This window comes from Aphelocoma coerulescens, chromosome 1A (genome assembly GCF_041296385.1).
Source record: "Aphelocoma coerulescens isolate FSJ_1873_10779 chromosome 1A, UR_Acoe_1.0, whole genome shotgun sequence".
NCBI classification, from domain to species: domain Eukaryota; kingdom Metazoa; phylum Chordata; class Aves; order Passeriformes; family Corvidae; genus Aphelocoma; species Aphelocoma coerulescens.
The window spans coordinates 37,026,759-37,048,921 of record NC_091014.1 but is presented as its reverse complement, the minus strand read 5'-3'; the positions used below and the strand labels follow the sequence as shown (position 1 = coordinate 37,048,921).

At 38.0% G+C, this 22,163-nt stretch overlaps 1 protein-coding gene across 1 annotated transcript in view; it reads left to right on the top strand.

The window, feature by feature from the left end:
• The first annotated feature begins 347 nt into the window (after window positions 1-347).
• Window positions 348-22,163, top strand: part of PTPRR (protein tyrosine phosphatase receptor type R) — a 126,281-nt gene continuing 104,465 nt past the window's right edge. Inside the window, exon 1 of the mRNA XM_069003896.1 lies at window positions 348-582. Coding sequence (XP_068859997.1) covers window positions 439-582 — 144 coding nt within the window. The 5' untranslated portion in view covers window positions 348-438. The remainder of the gene's footprint in view (window positions 583-22,163) is intronic.

Sequence of the window (22,163 nt, the reverse complement as noted above, 5' to 3'; positions counted from 1 at the left end):
ACATCATTTTAGAAATGTAGCCATGGCTGGGAATACAAATAACATTTTTAAAAGTCCTGTGCAAATGAGCTTAAGAATATGGTACACTTCACATACTTAGTAGACTCTATAGTGCTGTTAAGTTATGGGAAACACATTGTAAGATTTTAAGTGAATTCTTGTATTTCAAAAATATTTTTTCCAAATTTCTCAGAACCCAAAAATCTCCTTGAATTTCCAGTGCCGTCTACAGAATAGCCAAGAGAGATATTCTAAACTTACTCTTCTCTTTCTACAGGCTGCTTTTCTGGAGACAGTGACCACTTTTTGGCAATTCATCAGCGAAAGAGTGGAAAACCTGTGTTTATTTATCACCATGTGGAGAGTGTGGAGAAAAGTCTGGATACAGACAGCTATAAGGATTCCAAACAAAATTTCCATTCTTCTTCCCACACCAAAATGAGCAAGTTGCACCCTGCAATAATTGTTAAATCAGCCTTCCCCAGATCTGCTTATGACCCATCCCTCAATCTCTTAGCAATGACTGGTCAAGATTTGGAAGTGGAGAATCTTCCCATTCCTACAACGAATGTGATTATTGTGGTAAGTGACTTTTTCTGCTTTTTCTGGGTTCTGGAGAGGTTTTTTGTGAATAAATATGCCTGTAGATAAATATAGATGGATTGTAATTTTGGGTGGCCTGACTGATAATCTAAATCTAAATAATGACGACTTGTCTTGAATTTCTTCACTTTGGTGGAATTTGCATTCATATAATCAGACTCTGATTAACAAACAGTCTGGTGAACCAGTGCAGAATATAGCCTCTCTGTAGGTAAAGACCTCACCTTTGCCTCAAATGCTGTTGATCCTCTTGTCTTGACTGATGTTTGCACAATTTTTACTGAATGGGCTTTAAACTTACTCTGCATAGGTCACAAGAAAATGTTCTTCAGGGAAGTATTCTACAGAGGCAGTGAGATTTAAAAAGGGTGACATACAGGTTTCATTCACTTCTGTTCCTCTGGTAAATCCACCATAGCTGTTTGAAAAAAAAAAAATCTTGTTTCTTGCAAAGAGTAAGAACGTTGTCATATGCACTTCTTCTGGGACATATGGATTGGAGACCCTCCACTGTCATTTAACTGTGTGTGTGACCTTCCCCTTTCTCAAGAAGGTGATGGCAGTGCTCCCTCCTGCAGTGAAGGGCAGGTCAGTTTAACTGTATAGTGATGCTGCCCTGCTGCATCCTCACCCTTCGTGCCAGTGGAGCAGCCTGCTGTCAGGAGAGCTGTCCTTGGTGGGGTGCACAGTACAGTCTGTATGTGTTCTGCCTGGACGCTGCTTTCCTCACTGCCGTGTGTAGGCAGCTCTCCTTGATTCCTGGAGGGAAGAGGAGCCACTTATAATGAGTGCTAATGCACTCATTAGAGTGAACCAATAAAGATGAAAGTGAAACCTGTAAATTGCTCGTTTCAGAGGAAGATGAGAGATTAAAAGAGAGTGGCCTTTACAAACAAGGAAAAAAGAACATAGAACACTAGAGCATGTTAGCACGCCAAGTGTGTCAGAATCCCATGTGAGTTCCCTGTACTGTACTCTAGAGATCTGCCCCCATGATGCACCAAATGCAATAGAGTAGTGACAATGAAAAAATTAATCAGAGTAAAAAAAAAGAAGATGGTAATTTTATTTGTCCAAGATTAAAGTTTTAACAGTTAGAAAGCACTATCAGGGAACGAGGCTCAAAAGGCTGTGCTCTGGACTTGTTGCATCCCATATGAACAAGACCTCCTCATCTGAGTTTAGATGGCTAGCATTGTTAGTGGACTAGATTCAGATGTGTGGAAGTGTCCATATCAGAGCAAAATAAGGTACTGACAGTCTTGCTTTACTGGGGACAGGCTAACTGCAGACAGAGTCCCAGTACTGAATGGTAATGATCAAGGGGAGGATATGCCAAGGAAGCTGGATATATCCATACCTCAAAGCTAGCCTAAGCCAGCAAGGCCAACTCCATGGTGAAGGTTACCTGCTCTCTTCTTTCCACTGCACACATTGTTTCACTTCCATTCAAGGTGAAACCTTTCTGTTAGTGCAAGAACTCAGAATATGCATGGCCCTTATTTTTTTTTCATTAAATGACACTGTTACCTATGGCCTGTTATTTTCGTAGGGTTTTGCACAGTTTTGGAGACCTGTGGTCCTCAACTGGTAATGAAAGAATCCTGCGAAATGTTCTGGGGCTACCCTGATTTTAGCTGACTGGCTCTGTGCCTGCATTAAAAGCTAAATGAGGCAGATTTTCAATTGGCACATAAAGTCACATAAAAACAGGTCCATTAAATCTATATTAAGTTCTCATTAAGTGACTTCGGTCTGAGGCTTTGCTACTTCATTCCTAGGATGGAGCTGCTGCTTTGAAGCCTTCTGTTCTGGCTGAGAACCATATGTGCTTTAAGGGGAGGTATAACAGCATGAGCTAATCATGACATGAAAGCTGTTCATTGTTTAGGTTCTTCAGCTATCTTTGGATGTGCTGAAGGACAGTGGTTTTGGTTTGTTTTTAATATCATCCTTTCAGAAAAAGCCTTTGGGGAAGCGTATGTTTGAAGCCAAAGTGCTGGGAGTCAGACAGTGCATTGGACTAATCCCACCATCAGAAATTTTGAAGGTGTTGTCTTTAAAAGGGCAGCTGTTCCATGACAGGGTGGTTGCCATCATCCAAGCACAGCCCTGCTCCTTCCAGCTTTCTGTATTTCAACATTCTATTTCTCCCTCTTGAATGTCACCTGAAGTAGATTATAGTGTTAATGTAATTACCAAGGGAATCTGGTTTGTTTTGAATTGCGTGTGTATCACTCCCTTTTGTTTTGAATTAGTACTTACTGCCTGTTGCTGCTTTCTGGTTTTTAATATATAGGGCAAGCGTCAACATTTGTTGTTTTGCCCTGGCTGACCCTTTTTGTTCCAGCCTTTAGCAATGTTGTTGGTTGCTCAATTTGAAAGGGCAGTTGCTACTGTTAGTGCTTCCTGTAATCCAGTTGCATGACTGGTGCACATTGTGATTTAGTATGAAAGCTAGCAACTTGGTTTTTTTTTAATAAATCAATGCTTTATTGGCTCTGAAGAGAGAGGAAACTGAATTCAATCTAATTTCAGTGATTCAAGGTCCATTTTCTTCATGATCAAGGTGGAAAGGTAGGGTGAATGGATGCCTAATGCAGAACTATTACAAGGTTACATTTTGTGCTAAGGACTAAACCATCTGACAAGGAAAATGTTGCCAATGCACAGCAGAGTGCCATGAAGCCAAGAATTCTGCAGGTAGCGTGTCAAAAAGTGATGTTTTGTGACTCTAACAATAAAGAACACGTTAAGAAGTAATTTTACTGAAACTGGGGATATTGTAGTGCTTGTTTGCTTAAGCAAGGAAGAGGGGAGGGAGTTTTATATAATTAAAGGCAATCACATTACCTGATATTAAGTTCCTGCTGTTTGTTTTCATATGTGTGTGCGTGTGCGTTCAGTTCATGTTGTTTATTGAAGGAAGTGAGGACAATTCAGAGCTCTTAGAAGCATTTTGACTGTTCTACAAATGCCTTAGTGCTTACCCATATGTTCTGTTTAGCTGTCTCTCTACATGATGTGAGACCAACTCATCTGAAAATTGCTTGGATAACATACAGAGTTACATAATTTTTTTTAATACTTGAGAGTTTGCTATTTGTAAGCTTTTATTTTGCATCTCAGAAACCATATACTCATTGAAGATGTTAGAGAATTAGTAGTGCAGTGAACAAGTTCTCAAAATGTTTATTTGTGTTTATTCCAAGTCTTTCCAATACTGAATATGAGAACCACTAAGGTCATGACTGTACATGGAAAGTTGGAATAGAATGTGTATAATCACTTATGATAGACAATATCATCTAACATACTTATTAAAATCCAAAACACATACAAACATGTATAGAGTTAGGGCTGAACTTGAGAGAAAAGCAGAAGAACTTGGAGTAAAGGTTACAGCTCAGACTATGTCTAAATTATCACCTCATGGATATACTAAAGCATCGTCCCTAGTAACCTGATACGGTTTGGTCTGTCCAAAGCCTCTCTCAGGCGCACAAGTGTATTGTATCAAGATTGGACCAAGCTACTCAGATGCTTTTTTTACTTGCATCCTGTGAAGTGTTTCAGAAATGTAAAGGTAATAAACTTGCTCAATGTATCACAATTTTCCCTTTCATACCTCACTCTTACTATACACCTTCTTATATAAACATGAAAATCTGTCTCTTTTTCTGTTGGTTAGAAAGGACACAGGGTTGTACCGTAGCCTCAAATTCAGCTCATCTCTTAATTTTTGTTTGATTTACATGAGTGTTAGTGAACTGAATTGATTTAATTAGCTTCTCTCAACTAATATCAATAGGACATAAGATTCACAGACAGCCACATAGAGCTTCTCTTTGCCTTTTCCATGGCATTTTGTGTAGGGCTGTGTAAGGCTGAATGCCTCAGAGCTATAGCTTTTCCATACCATCACATCTATTTTGTGTCTAATATTTGAACTGTTTACTTAGAAGCACTCTGAAGAGCACAAGGAAGAACTTCAGGTGCTAGTACTTTGAGAGAGGATTCAGTGGAAGAGTAAACCATATGTAAACAAGAGTAAACAACGTATGTATCTATAAGTAGATATTCATGTGGGAAGTAGGTATTCAAGCTTCAGTATAGGCAGTGGAAATCTACCCTGCTGATAGTCTATTAAACTATCTAGCATGTTTCTACATATGTTCCGGGATTAGTAGGGAGTTAATACAGGTCAGGAACCATATCCAGTAGGCAGACTAGATGTGATCATCCTGATTTTGGAGATTAGTACTGACATGGACCATTTCCACGTAAGTTTTCTCACAGCCAGAGAACAGTACCAGATGCATTTAATCTACTGGTATATTGCAGCCTTGATATCTGCTTCAGGGTGAGTTCCTTAATTCAAAATGGCTGTCGTGATAAGATTTATATTGATGATAATGCGTGCTTAGGCACCGACTGCACACTGGCTACCTATCATACACACACGCAGACATGTACATTTAGTGACATCTTAGTCTGGAGCTCATTCCATCTTAGACAACACATTTTATGTTGAAATAATGTGGAAATCCTTTCCAAATCTAGGCACAGTTCAAGTAGGTGGGCTGCTTCTGGGTGGATTTGGGTAGCAGAAAACCATGTGGTTGTGAAACCACAGCAGATCTGCTTTTACACTTATGTCAGATTCATCCCACTGCTATATTCTCTTATATAACTTTCCTCATACTACATACTCAGAAAAGATGCATTTTTTGCTCACTTGCTGATGTGGCCTTAGATGTGTAAGTTTATTTCTCCCTTAATTCCCCATATCCTGATGTGTCAGGTTTAATTACCAGTGTCAAAGCCCAGAATTTATCTGTATTATTTGTTCCTAAATTTTGTTTCATTATTCCCACACATTTTTTTCTGCTGGAAATGTCTATTTTTCTAATTCTTTGTACTCTTTGTGAAGCCCTGGCATCCACGTGGAATGTCATCCCTAAGTTCCTCTAGGAACACACAGGACATCCATTTGCTTTTTCCTTGAAAAGACCAGACAATGGGAACCAGACTACAATATGCCCTTTCTTCTGAGCATTGCAATTCTCTCCACTGACTGGTTTTGTTGGAGGGCTGTAAGAAGAACTCTGTGAAAAGATTCTGATAAAAAGGTGGGAGCATCCAATGCTTACAGTTATTTTCAGTCTAAAAAATGTTTTCCCTATAGCTGCCTCTTCTGTGGAGACATTTAATATAGATTTCCTTTGATGAAAATAGAGCAATGTTTGTGGAATTTATTTTTTAATTTTCTTTAAATGAAAAATGCGTGTTTCTTCTCACTGGCAATTTGATAATACAAGATGCCTTCTTTTTCAAGGCTAAGTCACAGAGTCTTACTGAATGAGAGGAGCAGGACAGAGAAAGTCCTCTGAGTCACAGAACCAAGCTGAGTGTGATCTTTCTGTGTGCCAGAAGGTAAATGACCTGAGAATCCCAAGATGAGAAGATGCTCTGATAATGTTTTTTCACTTATAACCTGTAGCAGTTTTCCCCAGCTGTCCACTTGAGTGACTATTTTTCCAGAATCTCTTATTATTCTTTTTCCTGATGCTGAATACTACGCCTTGATATAAGATAAAGTCTCTTCCTTTCTTCAAGTTCTCTTTGTTAGGAACTCTTCTATCTCTCAAATACTGTCAGCCTCTGCTGGCTCAGCACCCACCCAGTTAAGTGGCCCAATAAGGCCATGCTGAACAATCAATAAAGGTATCTTGAAATAATACAGTCTCAGTCTGATAAATATGCATAGAAGTCTGTGAGGAATCTTGATAGCTGAGCATGATCCATTAGACAGAAATTTAGGACTACTTTTAGGAGACCACAGACTAAAAGTCATTTTCTTTGGGACCTAGAGAAGGAAAGAGGAATGGATAAGACTGGGGATGTTCTTACAAAAGAAGAGGCACAGTTTCTGAAGCAAATGATTTGTTGCTCATGCACTGTCTGCCTTGCATCATGTGTTGTGTCATATGTTATCTGTGGTTATTTTGAAAATTATTCAAAATGGGTTTATCATCCCATTACACCCTGTACAGTAATATCCTAATTTTCACTGGGATAGATGTATGTGTATATAATTCCATCTATTTCTAGAAGTAATTATGCTATATTGCAATAATAGAAGTGACTAATGATCTGCTTTTTGAATAGTGCACCTGACCCTCGGGTCTCAGCCTCAAGTCTGTCAAATTCTGACTCCAAAAAGTGATTTACCTTCTGGTTTGTGGAAAGATCACATGCAGTTTGGGGCTGCAACTCAGAGAGCTCCTTGCATCCTTCTCCTCCTGGCTGGTAAGAGTATCCTAAGCTCACTCCCTCTGTAGGCCTTGTGAAGAGACGGTCAAAATACTTTTGGAAGTATATTAAGCTAAAACAATGGGTTGAAAATAAGGCAAAAAATATGAGAGAGGAGAACAAGTAGTCCATAAATGACAGGTCAAACAGTGCTGGGGCAAACAGGCAAGCTAACTATCTATGAAATATAACAAAAAGTCAGATGTCATGTTTTATCACTGAACATCTGCTATCGCTGGCCTAAGAGAGGGATTGGCACTAGGCCAGCCAGGCCAAGGAGGAAATAGAAAATCATGTCTCTGCAGTGATTTCTCAAAGGAGCTTTCTGAGAAGTAAGATCTTAGAATCTAGTGAGGTATCAACTGTATCCATCTCCATTTCCAGGTCATGTATTTGTCAGATGCTTGGAATAGCAGAGGACAAGTGCCATGCTGTTAGTGAATTTTTAAGACCTTATTATAATTACAGTGTTGAATTGTTAACAAGCTCTAAATGTTAGTCACACATTTCAAGAGTGGACAATATCAGTCAATACATTTAGTGTGATTGTTACAATCACTGTTATGTCTTTTTACACTTTACATTGTGACCCCAAATATCAGGTCTTCACAATATTTGGCTTCTAGACTCAAGTCCACCTTCTAGTTAGAGATTGATGCTCACCATTACTCCTTAAGTTATTATACTCGACATAACATATCTGCAGCAAGCCCTGCAAACAGACCTAGTAGCCTGCAGCTCTGTCATTCTGGATTTTGTTTGCACAAAGAAATCTAGAGAGTCTGCATTAGTTGGCCTCATTTGCTTTCTGCTTTCTTCTGTGCACTTCAGCAGGGATAATTGCATGCTGAACCATTATCACAGTATTGTGTTCACTGTCAGTCTTTGAGGAAAACAGGAATGACTGCATTAGGTTGTAACATGCACTAAAACCTCCTTAAGGGACCTTTTTGTCATCTGATTTGCAAAATGTTAAAAGAATGTTGTGAGATACTCAGCAACCCAGTGCTTTGATCGATTATCTTGCTGCTGGCAACTTTGTGGGTACTTTTGTAACATTCAGTGGGATGTTACACTTGCACAAAAGCTGGTCATATCTTTCACAAATTGCCCAGATCCTCTTCAGTCCCAGCATTCCTTTTCCTGCATTTTTAGTGAAGATGTTTCTTGAAGTAATTTAATTTTCTTCATAAGCTGCACCATTTAAATGAAAGCTGGATTTCTGGAGCAGGCATGTTATATGTTTTTAAGCTAAAGCCTAAAGTTTCATTGACAGTTAGCATTGTGCAATTTATCTGTAAAGGATGTGTCAGCTGTTCCATATTTCTTTCAACTGTGTATTCCTGTTACTGGCTAATCCCAGCTATAAATTAAATGCTTGTGTGTAGCAGAACAGAATCTGCTTATGTTCTTCCATTCTTCAAATATGTGAGTTTTGTCTTCCAGGAAAAATCTTTATTAATTGATAATTTTAATTTTTTTTAAACATTTCCATGAAATTAAATTCAGATACAGTTGCAGCCAAATCAAAAATCTTCAGTGTTGCTTAAGCTGTATACCCAAGTGTGGGAGACCTGACTCAAAGCCTTGCTCTAAAAGAGGTAGAGGAGAAAACTGAATTTGAGGTTTTTCTCATTTCGCATGATCTGGTTGCTGAGCTAAGGGGTAGAGAGCACCACTTTTCTCATCCTCAAAGATGAAATTATTTGTTTGACCCAAACCACATTGTTTCAGCTAACTGAAAATTCAGGGAACTGTTGTTCTTGGGTTGATCCAGTACAAATTTCTTGTATGTGTTTTCATTTGGTCTCTAAAGGAGGGAACCCTCCCTTCCCCAAACAAACAACAAAGCCCTCCCGACATCTGACACCTCCTTGTATCTTACATGGCTCCTTTTATTCCTCTGATCGAAAAAGGCTTCTATACTATTTCTGTGCCGTGCTGAACTGAATTCCAGAGGAAAAGACACAGAGATTTAGACAGTAGTGGAAACTCTCTGGCTTTTTTATGACAGTGTCTAAACTGTGCTTTGGGTGTTTCAGCATTTTGGTTCAGAGGACTCCTCACTGGTTGGAACTGCACCGACTCCATTACGCAGAACAGTACAGAAAGGCTTGTATTTCAGAAGTTCAGGAGGTTGCTCTACCTCTATCAGTGTTCTCTTTTCCTCTTACAAGTGAGTGGAAGTCTATTACTGCCTAAATTTGACTAAGGAAGGGGAAAGTTTCCTGGCATGCAGAGTTACAGGTGCCATCACTAGAATCACACAATCCTGTATGTTGAAAATCACAAATAAGCTAGATGGCCCTACTGGGATCATGAGACCCACCAATAGAAAATCAGTGACTACTTCCCACAATAAATCTATACATTGTGTTGATAATTTTCAGGACTAAAGAATGAAGAATCACTTCTTAAAAATTCTTTTAGCACCCTCAGAGAACTATCTTTGTGAAAACCCTATTGCCCTACAGTAACATTTAAAAGGCAGATAAAGGGTGCTCAGATAAAAGACAGCAAGGCAGCATGTGTTTCCTTATCAGTCAATGTTTTGTTGGATCTGGCAGTTCAACCTCTGGAATAATCCTTTTGGTTCTTCATTTCTGACTTTGTTGTTAGGAAAAGTGACAGCTTCTAAAAAGTTCCTTAATAGATGGTTCATAATGTGTTCCTGTGTGCAATCTCTTAAATATTAAGCCTTGTAAAAACTGCTTTTGAAAAATTAAAAAAAAAATCATTATTTTTTTTATCATCACAACATTAATATGTGATATTTTAAAACACAGTTTTAAATTTTTGAATCAGGCCAACAATATTTGAATCAGACAAACAATATTTGGAAGCAGAAGATGATCATCTGAACTCATTTTTTAAAATGCTTCCTGGTCTAGCATTACTGCACTTTGGCCTGTCTTTAGCAAAAGAAATAAATATTGGATTCTGAAATTAAATGCAGAGATTCAGATGATAATGGGGTTTAAATGTGATAGCATAGCTCCCAGGTGAATGATGTTTTTTCAGTCACCTCAGTATCAAAATCGTTCATGGAAAGGGGAATAGCTCAGGGAAGTAAGCAGAGAGGTACAAATTCTTCGTCTGTTCTTGTTTCTGAAAGCATTTAAGTGGTATTTCACTGTCCTTCCTTTGAAGGTCAGCCATGACTGACGGTTTTTAATGGAGCTAATTCTTACTTGTCTCTGAACCACAATAAACTGGTAGAAAATACTTTTAGTGGATACAGTGCTTTAAATTGAGTATGGGGTAAAAGCATCATGAAAAGTATCGGGGGTATATATGAAGACTGCTAAAATAATAGGGTTTAATAGTGTAGAAAGGTGGTTGACTGCATATGTTATGTCAGTGTTTATTTAAACATGAATTGTAACAGATTTACATTTCAACCTTTATTAGCTGTTGGAGAATATTAGTGGAATGTCTGCTTTGTACAAATTTGGCTGAGATCACATGTCCTCCTTGGAAATAGTCATTGTGTAATAAACTGTAGCGTAGAAATCAATGACAATATAAATAAAAATTTTTACATTTACAATACGCTAAACCAAATTTATACAATGTCACTGATTAAGTTGAATTTCATTGTTTTTGCCCATTTTTCTGTTCGTACCTTCAGAATAAGAGGTTATCTTTTTGCTGGTACTAATTGTACCAGTAATCTTGTTTTCTTTTTGAAAACACACTCAGGGAAGTAAGGATGGCTTCTTTCATGGTCCTGTGGTGTTCTGGCAACACTTACAGCTTTCTGCTTTGTTTAGCCAAATTGTTGCTGATATGCTTTCTCCATGCAACACATGGTATGTTGTCTAATTAGGAAAACAGCTCTGGAGGCTAATCTTTAGGAGTGGATATGATATTTCAATTTCATGCAGAAAAGTAATTTCATGTTATAACAGTTTATTTTCAGGTACTGTAACGTAGTCTTATAGTGGTGCAGTCTTCTGAGCTGACAGGTCTTTAAAACACAAATGTTTTGGGTGAGTGGAAGAATGACCTTAAATACTGCACTCTTAGAGCCTTTGTATTCTTTAGGCAAAGGAGAGCTGAAACAGTGTAGAAATTATATTCCTTGTTTTAAGCTGATGATGAAAAATAAGCATGAAGCATTGTCCCCAAAACCTTTCTCACAAGCTTTCTCTGAAACGGTGTTACAGGATGCCGTGGCTCTGCCGAAGTAGTCACAATAGAAGTGCATACAGGCAATAGAAATTAACTTGAAAATTAAAAATACTCCCTTTCTTCCACTATTTTCTGTTTAAAATGTAGCTACATTAGTTAAAGACCTCTCCCCTTTATCCATGGGCTACTCTGATGTGTGCTTAATTTTAAGGCTATCTAGATTGACCCTGGTAGAATTCCTGTTAAAGGAGGGCTGTGGTGGGAGAGGGGAAGTTGGCTAACCTCTGTAGGAACTCCCCTCTGGCATGCTGTATACATTTGTGGTTGGAACAAGTGAATACGGACTGGAATTGGGCAAAGAGGGAGAGATAAACTGCATATGTAAAAGACCACACAGATAATGAAACAGCAAGAAACCTCTTGAATGTTGATAAAAATATTAATTAAAAAAAAACAAAACCAAAACAAAAGCAACTGACTCCTCTAGAAATAGGTAATAGGGCAATAATTGAATAGATAGATATATGATTTGAAATCCATAGACTAAATAAAAAATTTGATTGTAGCTTTAATTTTTAAATATACTTTATAAGAGTCTCCCTGAAAACGGATATAAACTTTAATGAAATAACTGTAATGTTAGGCTTTTGGTAATGAATAAATTGGAAAACCATATGGATGCATTAAGTAGAATAATTAATGTGCCATACACAAAACTAGGACATCCATAAATCATTTATGATATCCTTTTCATCAGTTCTGGGCTCTTTGAGTCTTAATTGAAAGCCAGGGTAGCTGGATATTAGAAAAACTAGATTTGCTGGTCAGATAACAGACAACTTTCATTAAAGCATTAATTAATTTTAGAAGGCTGAGGGCCTGATCCATTAAAAATACTTGCAGAACAGTGCTATTTTAGTAACGTTTTGGGTTTTTTTTTCTATTTTAATTACTCTCTTCCTCTGGTCAATGAAAGTTATTTGTGTTTAACTTGCTCAGCAAGCATGATGGAATACTACTGTGTTTATAGAATTAAGTATTGAATTGCCCAAACACTTCCAAATGCTTCAAATGGCTGTATGGTACAGTTACAAAAGTAAGGTGGTCTATTCCTTAGAGTAACTGTCAGTGAGCCTGTTTCCTCTTTCAAAGGCAGAGGTTCCCAGGACCTTTTTTGGGCAGTTCATTCTATGCCCAGTCCCTCATGTCAGTAGGAACAAGGGAACACCGAAGAAAATACCTTCTTGTGGATTTTTTTCACTTTTCTTGTATTTAAACATAGCAATTTAAACTCTTATCATCTTTAATAATGATCTGATTCATTACAAAGATGGCAAAAATAAATGTTTTGCATCACTCCTATAAAATGAGAGCATTTTATAAATGCTGAAATTAAAGTGAGACTTGAGCTATAACCTTACTCTGCCAAAGAGGTACACCTATGACAAAATGATCAGAGTTTTTTTAATAAAATGCTTCAGGAAAAATTTTAACCAAAAAATGGATTTACGCTATTGGTTCTAAAAATATACAAGGTTCAGTCTGACAATAATATTATTCAGTTTGAATAGCATATCTTTGTTGTGGTGATAAATATGCTAAAAAAAAGTAGAGATAGGCAGTTTATTTTCAAGTGTCATATTTACTTCTGTTCAGGTGTTATGAGTAGAATGTTTTATATTCAGTTTTTCATTATTCAAACTAAGGGACTAAAGAATGTTGTCGATAATGGAAAAATCTCTTATAATATAATGTAAAACTATGATGTAACATATTAAGACCATCACAGAATCACAGAATTAACTAGGTTGGAAAAGACCTCTGAGATCATCAATACCAACCTATGATGTAACACCACCTTGTGAACCAGACCATGGCACTGAGTGCCACATCAGTCTTTTCTTAAACACCTCCAGGGATGGTGACTCCACCACCTCCCTGGAAAGCCCATTCCCATTTCCATGCCCAGTCCCCTTTCTGTGAAGAACTTCTTCCTAGTGTCCAGCCTAAACTTCCCCTGGTGCAGCTTAAGACTGTGTCCTCTTGTCCTGTTGCTGGTTGCCTTGGAGAAGAGACCGATCCCCACCTGGCTACAACATCTTGTCAGATGGTTGCAGAGAGTGAGGTACATGAAGTAGATGTATTGGGCACAGAGTTAGCTCACATCTTTCAGGGCTTGCTATCCAAGGCATAGCATAAATGCACAGAGCTGGCCACCTCTAACAAAAAAATCCCTTATACTTCCAGTGCTGGGGATTGTATTGTAGAGTTTGAGGAGCATCAATATCAATGCTGAGTTATGGTATCCCTCTGACTCTGAGCTACTAATGCCTAAGGGCAGCTTTGGTGTCTCCATATTCATGTGCCATTAAACTGAAATCCAAGGACAACTGAACGCTGACTGTATTTCTAGGCCAGACTTGGATGTTCCCAACTATCACTGCCACAGTCAAGCCCTTTCTCTTGTTCTCATCTAATTGATCTTTCTTCTTCGGTAATGCTACCAGTTTATTTGGCTGGCCAGCCAAGTTTGTTCAATGTTTGTCAATGCTTTCTCTTGGCCCACATCAAATTCACTTTTGCTTTCTACCATTATCTTTCAGTGGGTTGTAAAACAGGCTTGGAATAAAGCTGCAGGTTGTCTAGTCAGAATTTCCTTTTTTGCCCTCTTTGACTCATTATCTGCCAGTTGTCCAGTCCTTATCTGTTATGAGCACAGCCCTATAAATTCTTTTCTTTAAAGGTAAGAGACCTCAAACAAAAAATCCAGTGCTTTTGGCATGCTGCATGTTCATATTTTCTGATCAATCACTGAAGAAATTAAATACTTCAGAAATACATATCTGATGTTTAAAAGGACTGTTCAGTCAATGTGGCCTCATTAATGTCTCATGTGTTGCCAGTCCCAGTGATCCTAGGCTTTGTCAAGCAAGGTTTGGCAAAGGCTGCTAGCTTTTCTTTGTCATAATGTTGTTATAACCCTCCCCATCCAGTGGTCTACAGCTATTGATCTTTGCTCTTTTGGCCATGTTACTACTACTGTAGTTTTGTCAGTTGTAATAGAAATGCATTTACTATAATCTTTGGCTCCAGTATATAGCAGTTTATTTTCTTGGCTTGTCTACTTTAACATAGACACCACATCTTTGCTTTCATAATTTTATTCTGCCTGGAGGCTGACAGACTCTGCCTCTGCCACTGGCTTTCTTTTCCTTGCCCTTTCCTTTAATTGTGGATTTCTTTCAAAATTACTTTGAGGGTGATGCAGTACAAAAATACCTTCACTTTGATATCACATCAGCTGCCAAACAGCTGTCTAACAGCTCATTAGTTATGGAGTGGATCACACATTCCTTGTAGCAATTGAGCTGTACGGGCTGCTGATCAAGAACCACTGAAATGAATGAAGTCTTCTGAGTCAAAAAACTCAAGGCAGAGGTTGAAAATTAATTCCCTTTTTAAAGAATTTTGCGGTAAAAAAAAAAAATTCACTGTGATAAAATAAAACTATTTAAACTTTTTAACTGGGAGGTAAGGAGGAAATGAAAATCATGTATCATAAAAATCCCAAGACTCAAGGCATACAGCTACAATGGGTTCTCAGGTTCCAGCACTTCTTTTGTCACATCCTGGTAGGAGCCAGGGTGGATGAGAGTCACAGGGGGTAAATTGGTTAAATCATCCAAGTCGGGTTGTCTGGTGTCTTTTATTTACATTGTAGGATAGAGATGAGATAGGCTTATGGAGGGGGTGTTTTCAGTGCATTTGAGATTGGTCTTGCCTTCAATTTATGGGAGTTGCAAGGCCAAGTCTCTTTTAGACACTGAAATGTTTTGCTCTCCTTTCCAGATTAGATTTTATTTAATTAGTTCAGCTGAATGGAATCTGTACTCTTGCTGGAAAAAGGTTTATGTGGAAGTCTAGTCATTCAATTTATCATGTGGCATATGAGGACAAAGAAATAACTCTTCATCCTGAAGCATATTCAGATCTGAGCTGGGGTCTCCCACATGCAATATAAAGCTCTACCACATACCTGTTGCTTATTCTGAAGTAAATCAATCTTCTTCAGGTCTTCAGTATGTTGTCCCTTAGTAATATTATCAGCAATATATTATTTCTCATCAGTATAAAACTAAAAATCTGGCAAGAAATTCTGGGCACAGGAGCAGGAGAAGGAAGCTATTCTTAGCTGTTCTTTTGCTAATAGTCTGTACAAAATAAGGAGGCAGTGCGTCAGCACGAGTCTCAACACAGATTATCCTGGTAGGTTCATACTGAGTTACTCATACAAGATACAGATAGTAGGGAGTTTCTGCACCCTTGCTAGAGAAAAAAAAAAAGGAAACACTATAAAGTAAAAATTCAGACACGTGTTTTTGTACAGGCAGGCAAGACCACATGCAGTCCATGTCCTTTCTCTGGTAAAGTGGAAAGGTAGAAGTTGTTTTTCAGAGGCAATACCAGACAAATTACATAAACAGAAAGGAATGAATAAAACTTTAGCGAATTTTGTACACTCTGTTATTCTCTGTCTTCTAAAAATTGAATGTATATTCAGGAGTCATTTAGTTAAAAACATTGTCAACTAGACAATCATTTCAGCCAAACTTGCATTACATTACTTCTGCATTGTTCATTCTTTCCTGAATGATATTTTCTACTGGGACTTAAGACAATACTACTGATGTGAATTGATGTGAAACTTATAAGAGTCGTAACTGCTTGATACTGCTTTGTGTTGCCCAGCATAAAATGCATATTTTTCTCCAGTTAATCAGGCGTGTAATGTATTCAAAAGAGTGGTTCAGAACATTGCTGCATTTTTCATACATACTTTTTTTTTTCATTCTTTTCTGGTTTAGCCAGTCATTCGGTGCTTCCCATGCAGTATTCTCTACCCCTTTTTAACCTTCTCTTATTCCTGTGATAAGTTTGCTGGAGTTCTTGTCCCCAAACTATCTAGTCTGCAGTGCCTACTTAAAATACTTGTTTCACCATACATTCAACTAGTCCCCAGTGATTCTGTTCCTCCATCTACTCTCTCTCTCACTGCTGTGTGCCAGTCATATCCTTTCCTCATCCAACACTTTTCTTGTCTTTTGTTTTTTTTTTTTAACATGTGTTTGAGTTTCAAGGCTGTGATAGGGCAAATATCTAATCTTATCCAAAATCTTTCATAATAAATTCAAACTAGGAAAAATGCTTTAAATAGCACATCTTCCTTGGTCATGCCCCCGTATAGCCATTGGAAGTGAAGCTCTTCTTTCTCCTTTGGAGTGCCTTGTTGGTCTTCTGCACACTTCTGCCTGTGAACTCATCTGTTTTTCTCACACATTCTCATTCTTGTCATGCTCTACTGTCCTATCTTCTGTGTGGCTCCTTTTGTCAGGCTGTTACCAGGGTCTTGCCTTGCCTTTGCTTTTTAACCACCTTCTACTTCAGTCTTTCTTTTCACCTTTGTCTCCTGGTCCTTCTTTTAGTCGTGTAGTCTCAAACCACTTTACTGTTTTCTTTTTCCTCTACATTTTTACATATTTTGTAGCCCACACTTCTCTTTGGTTCCCTTGATAGCCTTCCCCTTTGCTGTGAATGCTCCTTTTTGCCCAGAGCTGTTCTGTTACCAGACCTCTGACAATTTGTGGGTATTGGAAATTTTCTTGGACTGTAATGTGCATCTTCTCACCCTATACTAAGACAATATGGCAGGTGTTCTCAACCCTGATTTTAATTAGTTTTTTTGGTCTGGTGGTGTTTTGGTTTTCTTGTAGGTTTGTTTCTTTGTGGTTTTGTATTTGAGTTTTTTTGAGATTTTTTATTTATCTTGTTCATTGCAAGTAACCGCTTTGGTTCACTGTGAGTGCACCTATTTTCTTATTTGCTGTGTTAAACTGGGATAAAACAACTATAGAGAATTCCTGCTTTTGGTATAGGGTTGCCTTGCATTTGCAGTATTCCATGGACTTCTGGATTCCAGTTGCTGTAGGGATTATTGCGAAGCATTTATACCCAAGTACTTACAGACCTGGAATTAAATTATGATATAACTGATTTGTGAAAAATCCTATTTGAACTCATGGCCCAAATATACTTTGAAGTCCAAGATTAAATTTTGTTGGTCTTGACAAAGTGTTACAGCAAAAATATTTTTTTCACTTTGAAAAGGGTAATGTTTGCCACATGAGCTAAATTAATGTTTGTTCAAAGACAATAAAGAAGTTATCTCAGTTAACTAAATATTAATTTAAGATTAATTTGTTGTAAGGTGTGCATGTCAAAGGTCACTTAGCAACATAAAAGTATGCAGTATTTCTGAAGTGTAGGCCATTGAATAGGTTGAATTTGTACTCCGTAGAGTTTTGGCGGAAAAATGTCTAGTGAAAATACATCAAATAACAATACTGTCCACCAGATGTCCCTGTACTCATAGGTGGTAATGGACAATATTCATTCAACTGTCTAATTGCTTTTATTAAAGGCAATTTACACATAGTGTATGCATTTCCCAAGTCTCTCTTAACCACTGTGTAATAAGATCATGAATGACTGGCAATTTTATTAGCAGTATTTGAGAGCTGTAGTTATGAAAATAAATTACAGGAATTCACTATGATGTTTTTGCTTGCCATCTCAGTTTTGTGTGCTTTGTCTTCTCTTGGAAAACACTCTGTCTTTATCATGCATTTCATGGTAGAAGTAATAACTATTGATCTCTTATATTTGTCATTTATATAAATCATACATTTAAATACAATAGTCATATAAATATTACCAAGCAATATGTTTTCGTCTATTTACCTATCTATAAAATACTCTAACTAATTAGAACTGACAAAACTAGTGAGTTTAAGGATTGTGGCTTTTGTGGAGATTTCTTTTAACTTTTGGTAACTATTGGAGCAGAATTTGGTCATGGCACCTGTATTCATGCAGTGTGTTTCATTTCTGTGAGCTGCTCCCTTGGCTTGCTGTGCAGAGTGTTCCAGCCAAATGCTTGGCTACCAGCTGTCCTTGCATGTTTAGTGGCTACAGCAGGACTGTGAGGTATCCATTCAATAGTGGGGTCTGAGGCTGCTCCCCCCAGTTTTGTAGATAACCATATACCTGACCATACCCACAGTGGGGCCTGAGCAGGTCTGCCAACATGTGTGCACTTAAGCATCGTGGCCAGTTTGAAGATACAACTTGAGTTTTCAGTGATGCCACCGCACGGAAAGGACACCTTGTCCTCTTTCTCCCTGGCATAACTAAGCTGCCAGAAGGACATCTGAATCCATGCTGGGAGCAAGGCCCTGGCATGACTGAGAAATCCCACCCCAGGCATTCACTCTGTCAAGTCTACATAGGGAGATATCCTTGGAAAGAGAGGTTTCAAACATTGGTGGCAGGACTTATGTCCAGGTCTTCCTTTCATTTTCTCTGTTTTAAGTTAAATTATAGAGATTAAATTTTACAGAATTATTATTCTGTAGTTGTAGTTGTGACCCACCAGACATTTCTGTGTTTGAAAATGTATTACTTGATTAGAATGTTTAATTTTAGTGATGGTCTTACAACCAATCTTCTGCTTTTCAGTTGTAGTTACAAAGTTTTGCAAGATGCATAGCCTTGAAGATTTCTGCTGCATGTGCATAAATGTATTTATGGGTATTTCTGTTGTTATCTTTTGCTTCTTAAAAAAAAAAAGGTACCTAAAAATTTCTTATTAAAACCAGGTAAATTTTATTGCCTCTTAATAATGCCTTCTGATAATGATTATAGAGCAAATGATACAGGTTCTTTGTTTTTCAATGTCTTTGTGATTCCTTCTTTTAGTATACACATGTGACTTTCCTGATCAGCAAGCAGTAATGTAAGTTTTCATACTAGATACATAGACTGATCTTATGGTCCAGTTCTTAAAATTATTAGAAGTGCCTCTGCCCAAATTAAAGTGCAAATGAGACCACATGCCGAATTCAGGAGATGGGTTTTATTTAACAGTAAATGTGAGAGAGACAGAGATAGAAAGAAAAAGAAAGAAAGAGAAAACAGTTGGGGGGGACAGAAAGAGAGTGACAGAGATGGATTGAAGAAAATATCACCACTCCATGGATCCCACCAGCGTCCTGATGATCCTCTCCATCTGGTTATCTTGGTGGTGAGGGTGCCCCTGAAAAACATAGACTCCAATGGATTAATATAAGTTCAGGCCAGGTGGGAATGCCCAGGTACCTCCCCCAGGGGGGGTCTTTGGTGGATTCTGACACCCCCTCAGCTGCCTCTCATGTGGATGTGACCTTCCTGGGGTTGGGGGTTCCACAGCTGGGCCGGTTTGTGTAAGGGAGGATGAGTGTCCAGTGCCTCTGACCAGAGGTTATGCCACATACCCAAAACCTCCTCCTCCCCCCTTTGTTGGGGACATGGGGAAGTCTGTGCAAACCTGGCCTCTGTGGACTATGGCCTCCCCCATCCCAAACCCACCCAGGGATGATTTTCTGCTGGGTTTGGCTTTCTGGTGGATGCATTCTTTTCCCTCAGCCTTGTTTACTTCTCCCTAGACCTGAGATGATTGAACAATCAATCACAATAGTGTCTCCTTTGTCTTTCTAGGCATCTTAACTCACAGTGCAAAGGCATCTTCAGGAAGGGGTGGGCTTCACTGGTTGTAGCTTCTTGATACAGTTTTTGCTATAATGAGCAAAACTTCTTCATAAAAAAGTTTAAAGCATGAACCATTTCAGTCTCTTACAATTGATTAATCAGTAGGAATTCTGTCTTAAGAAGAGGTCTGCTGTCTGGTGCCTAAGCACTGTAAGCTTTACTAAGTAAAGCAAAATCAGTAGGAGCCAAGGAGGCAGGAAGGTGGTGGGGTAGAACAAAATTCTTGACTAATTTGGAGAAAACAAGGCACTTCTGAAAGAAGCGGGTATCTTGTCTTGGTGGATGTGCCATGAGTTTGCCTTTCCTAAATTAAGACATTAACTAACACTTCTTATTTATTACATGAAAATATATTTATGTATATTCATGTATATGTATGTCAAGATGGCATATTGCATGGAAATTTAAGAATTTTCTTTTGACTTCCTGGTTGCAAAGTTTTCTGTTTCTGTGAAGCATTATTGTCTCTGATGAACAGCTATCAAACAAAAGAACAATAAAAAATGTTTACTGCCACAGCCCAGTAAACAAGGTATGGAAGATTATTCCAAGTCTGGTATTAGAAAATACTACTCTGTTTCTCAAATCCATAGACCAATAGAAATGTAATTTATTTTTAAATCCCTTTTTTCCATCCTAGATATATTTATTTTTATTAAAGTGTTTTCAGTTTGTGATATACCATGATATTAATGTAAAAACGCTTCCAGGAATAAGGTTTAGTGAAAGTAAAAGCTTTTACATGCATTTTAGCCCAACAGAGTGAGCTAAATTTACTTCAGTCCACTGGGCTAACTATAACTTAATCTTGTTATTTTATTTGCAGTTTCCTGGATTATCTCTAGCTCTTCAATCTCATGAAATACCGTACTTACTAAACTGCTTGCATGTGTTCAGGAAAGGCATTGTCTGAAAAATAAATAGAGAGGATTTCTTGCACAACTTTATTAATTTGAATGTAGGATGTACACCGCCTACTGTAAAGGCAGTAATGAAGTCTGATTATGTAAGTACTTGTGATGGTTAAATAGATTTTGTGCTTGAAACAAGAATGAATGGTATAAAATAGGCAAAGGTATAATAACCAAGTTGTGACTTAGATCTATTTTAGCAATATGTTATTAATGCTGCAATAGAATGACTCTTGACTGCTAGTTGTATCTTGTGCTTTTAATGACCTAAATCTGAGTTTACAATCTATCACCAATTAGTTCTACAGTGATAGTCATGAAATATTATGATACTTGTGCTAAACTTCTGTAAAGTATATTTCATACAATATGGATAAGTTTTGTTCAGCGATGGCCTTTTTTAAATACAATTTCTTCCTTAACGCTCTTTTTAGAGAAGTTAAAATCTTCTTACTGTGACTTCTATGAATTTTACTGTTTTTACTGACAGTAAAAGTTTTACAGTTTTTACAGTCAGTGTTTACTGACAGTAACACCTGCCTATATATATATATGTGAGTGTATATATATATGTGTACATATATATGCATTTTCTCAACAGTATTTTATGTGCTATTTTAAAGTCAAAACATGGCTAGAAGAAATGTGAAACAATTCAGCAGCTCTGAAGTATTATCTGTGAGATAACTGTAAATGGAAAAAAAGATCTTAGATAATATTTATACTATTACTTCTTTAATACTTTTTTCATTCTTAGTGTACTTCCATGACTGTATGTTTTTCTCTTTCCTTGGTGTGGATGATGTTTTTCTGTTTCTTTGTGGGGGGTGATGTTTCCTTGTGTGAAAAATACCCATGTGTTCCTTGGGCTCGCAGTGTTTCTGTTCTGGGTTGTACCCACATCTGCTCTGAGTCTATGGGGATCCGTTCAAATGGTTGGGCATTCATTTGCTTGTCTCACTGAAAGAAGGGAGCCAGAGGTCCCTATGGGCAAAGGAACGTATGGACACTTGCTCAAACTGAATGTGCCTTGGATAAATAGCTGCACAGGACATGGCACTGTGTTCATTTCTACTTTCGTGAGAAAAGGGTCAAGTTCAGTGTGAGTTTCTGCCTGGAGAGGACTGAGATCTCAGGATGTCAGAAATGACAACTACCATCCAGCAGTGAGTGCACTATTGCAGCACAGCAAATGCATGAGGAATGTAGAAGGGCCTGAACGAGTCCTGTCTGGTTATACATTGTCATCTTGAGTCTTATTAATATGACCATGAGTGTGTCATGTTGAAGCTTTCAGATTTCAGTGAGCATGGACAGCTATATTTTTGTTTTGAATAGCTGTCGGGTTTACATTTGTGGTTCCAGAATGCTTTTCTGATAGCTACAGTACTTGCTGTTAGTCAGTGTGACACTGAGCTCTGCCTGAGACCTCCCTGAGATTTCAGACCACTAGAGCTGCCCAGAATGCAACTATGCTTTGTTTCTCATCTTGTCCTTTCTTTCTTCCCATAAGGGCTTATAGCACTCATGACTTCTTTTTCTGAGGACAAACCTAAC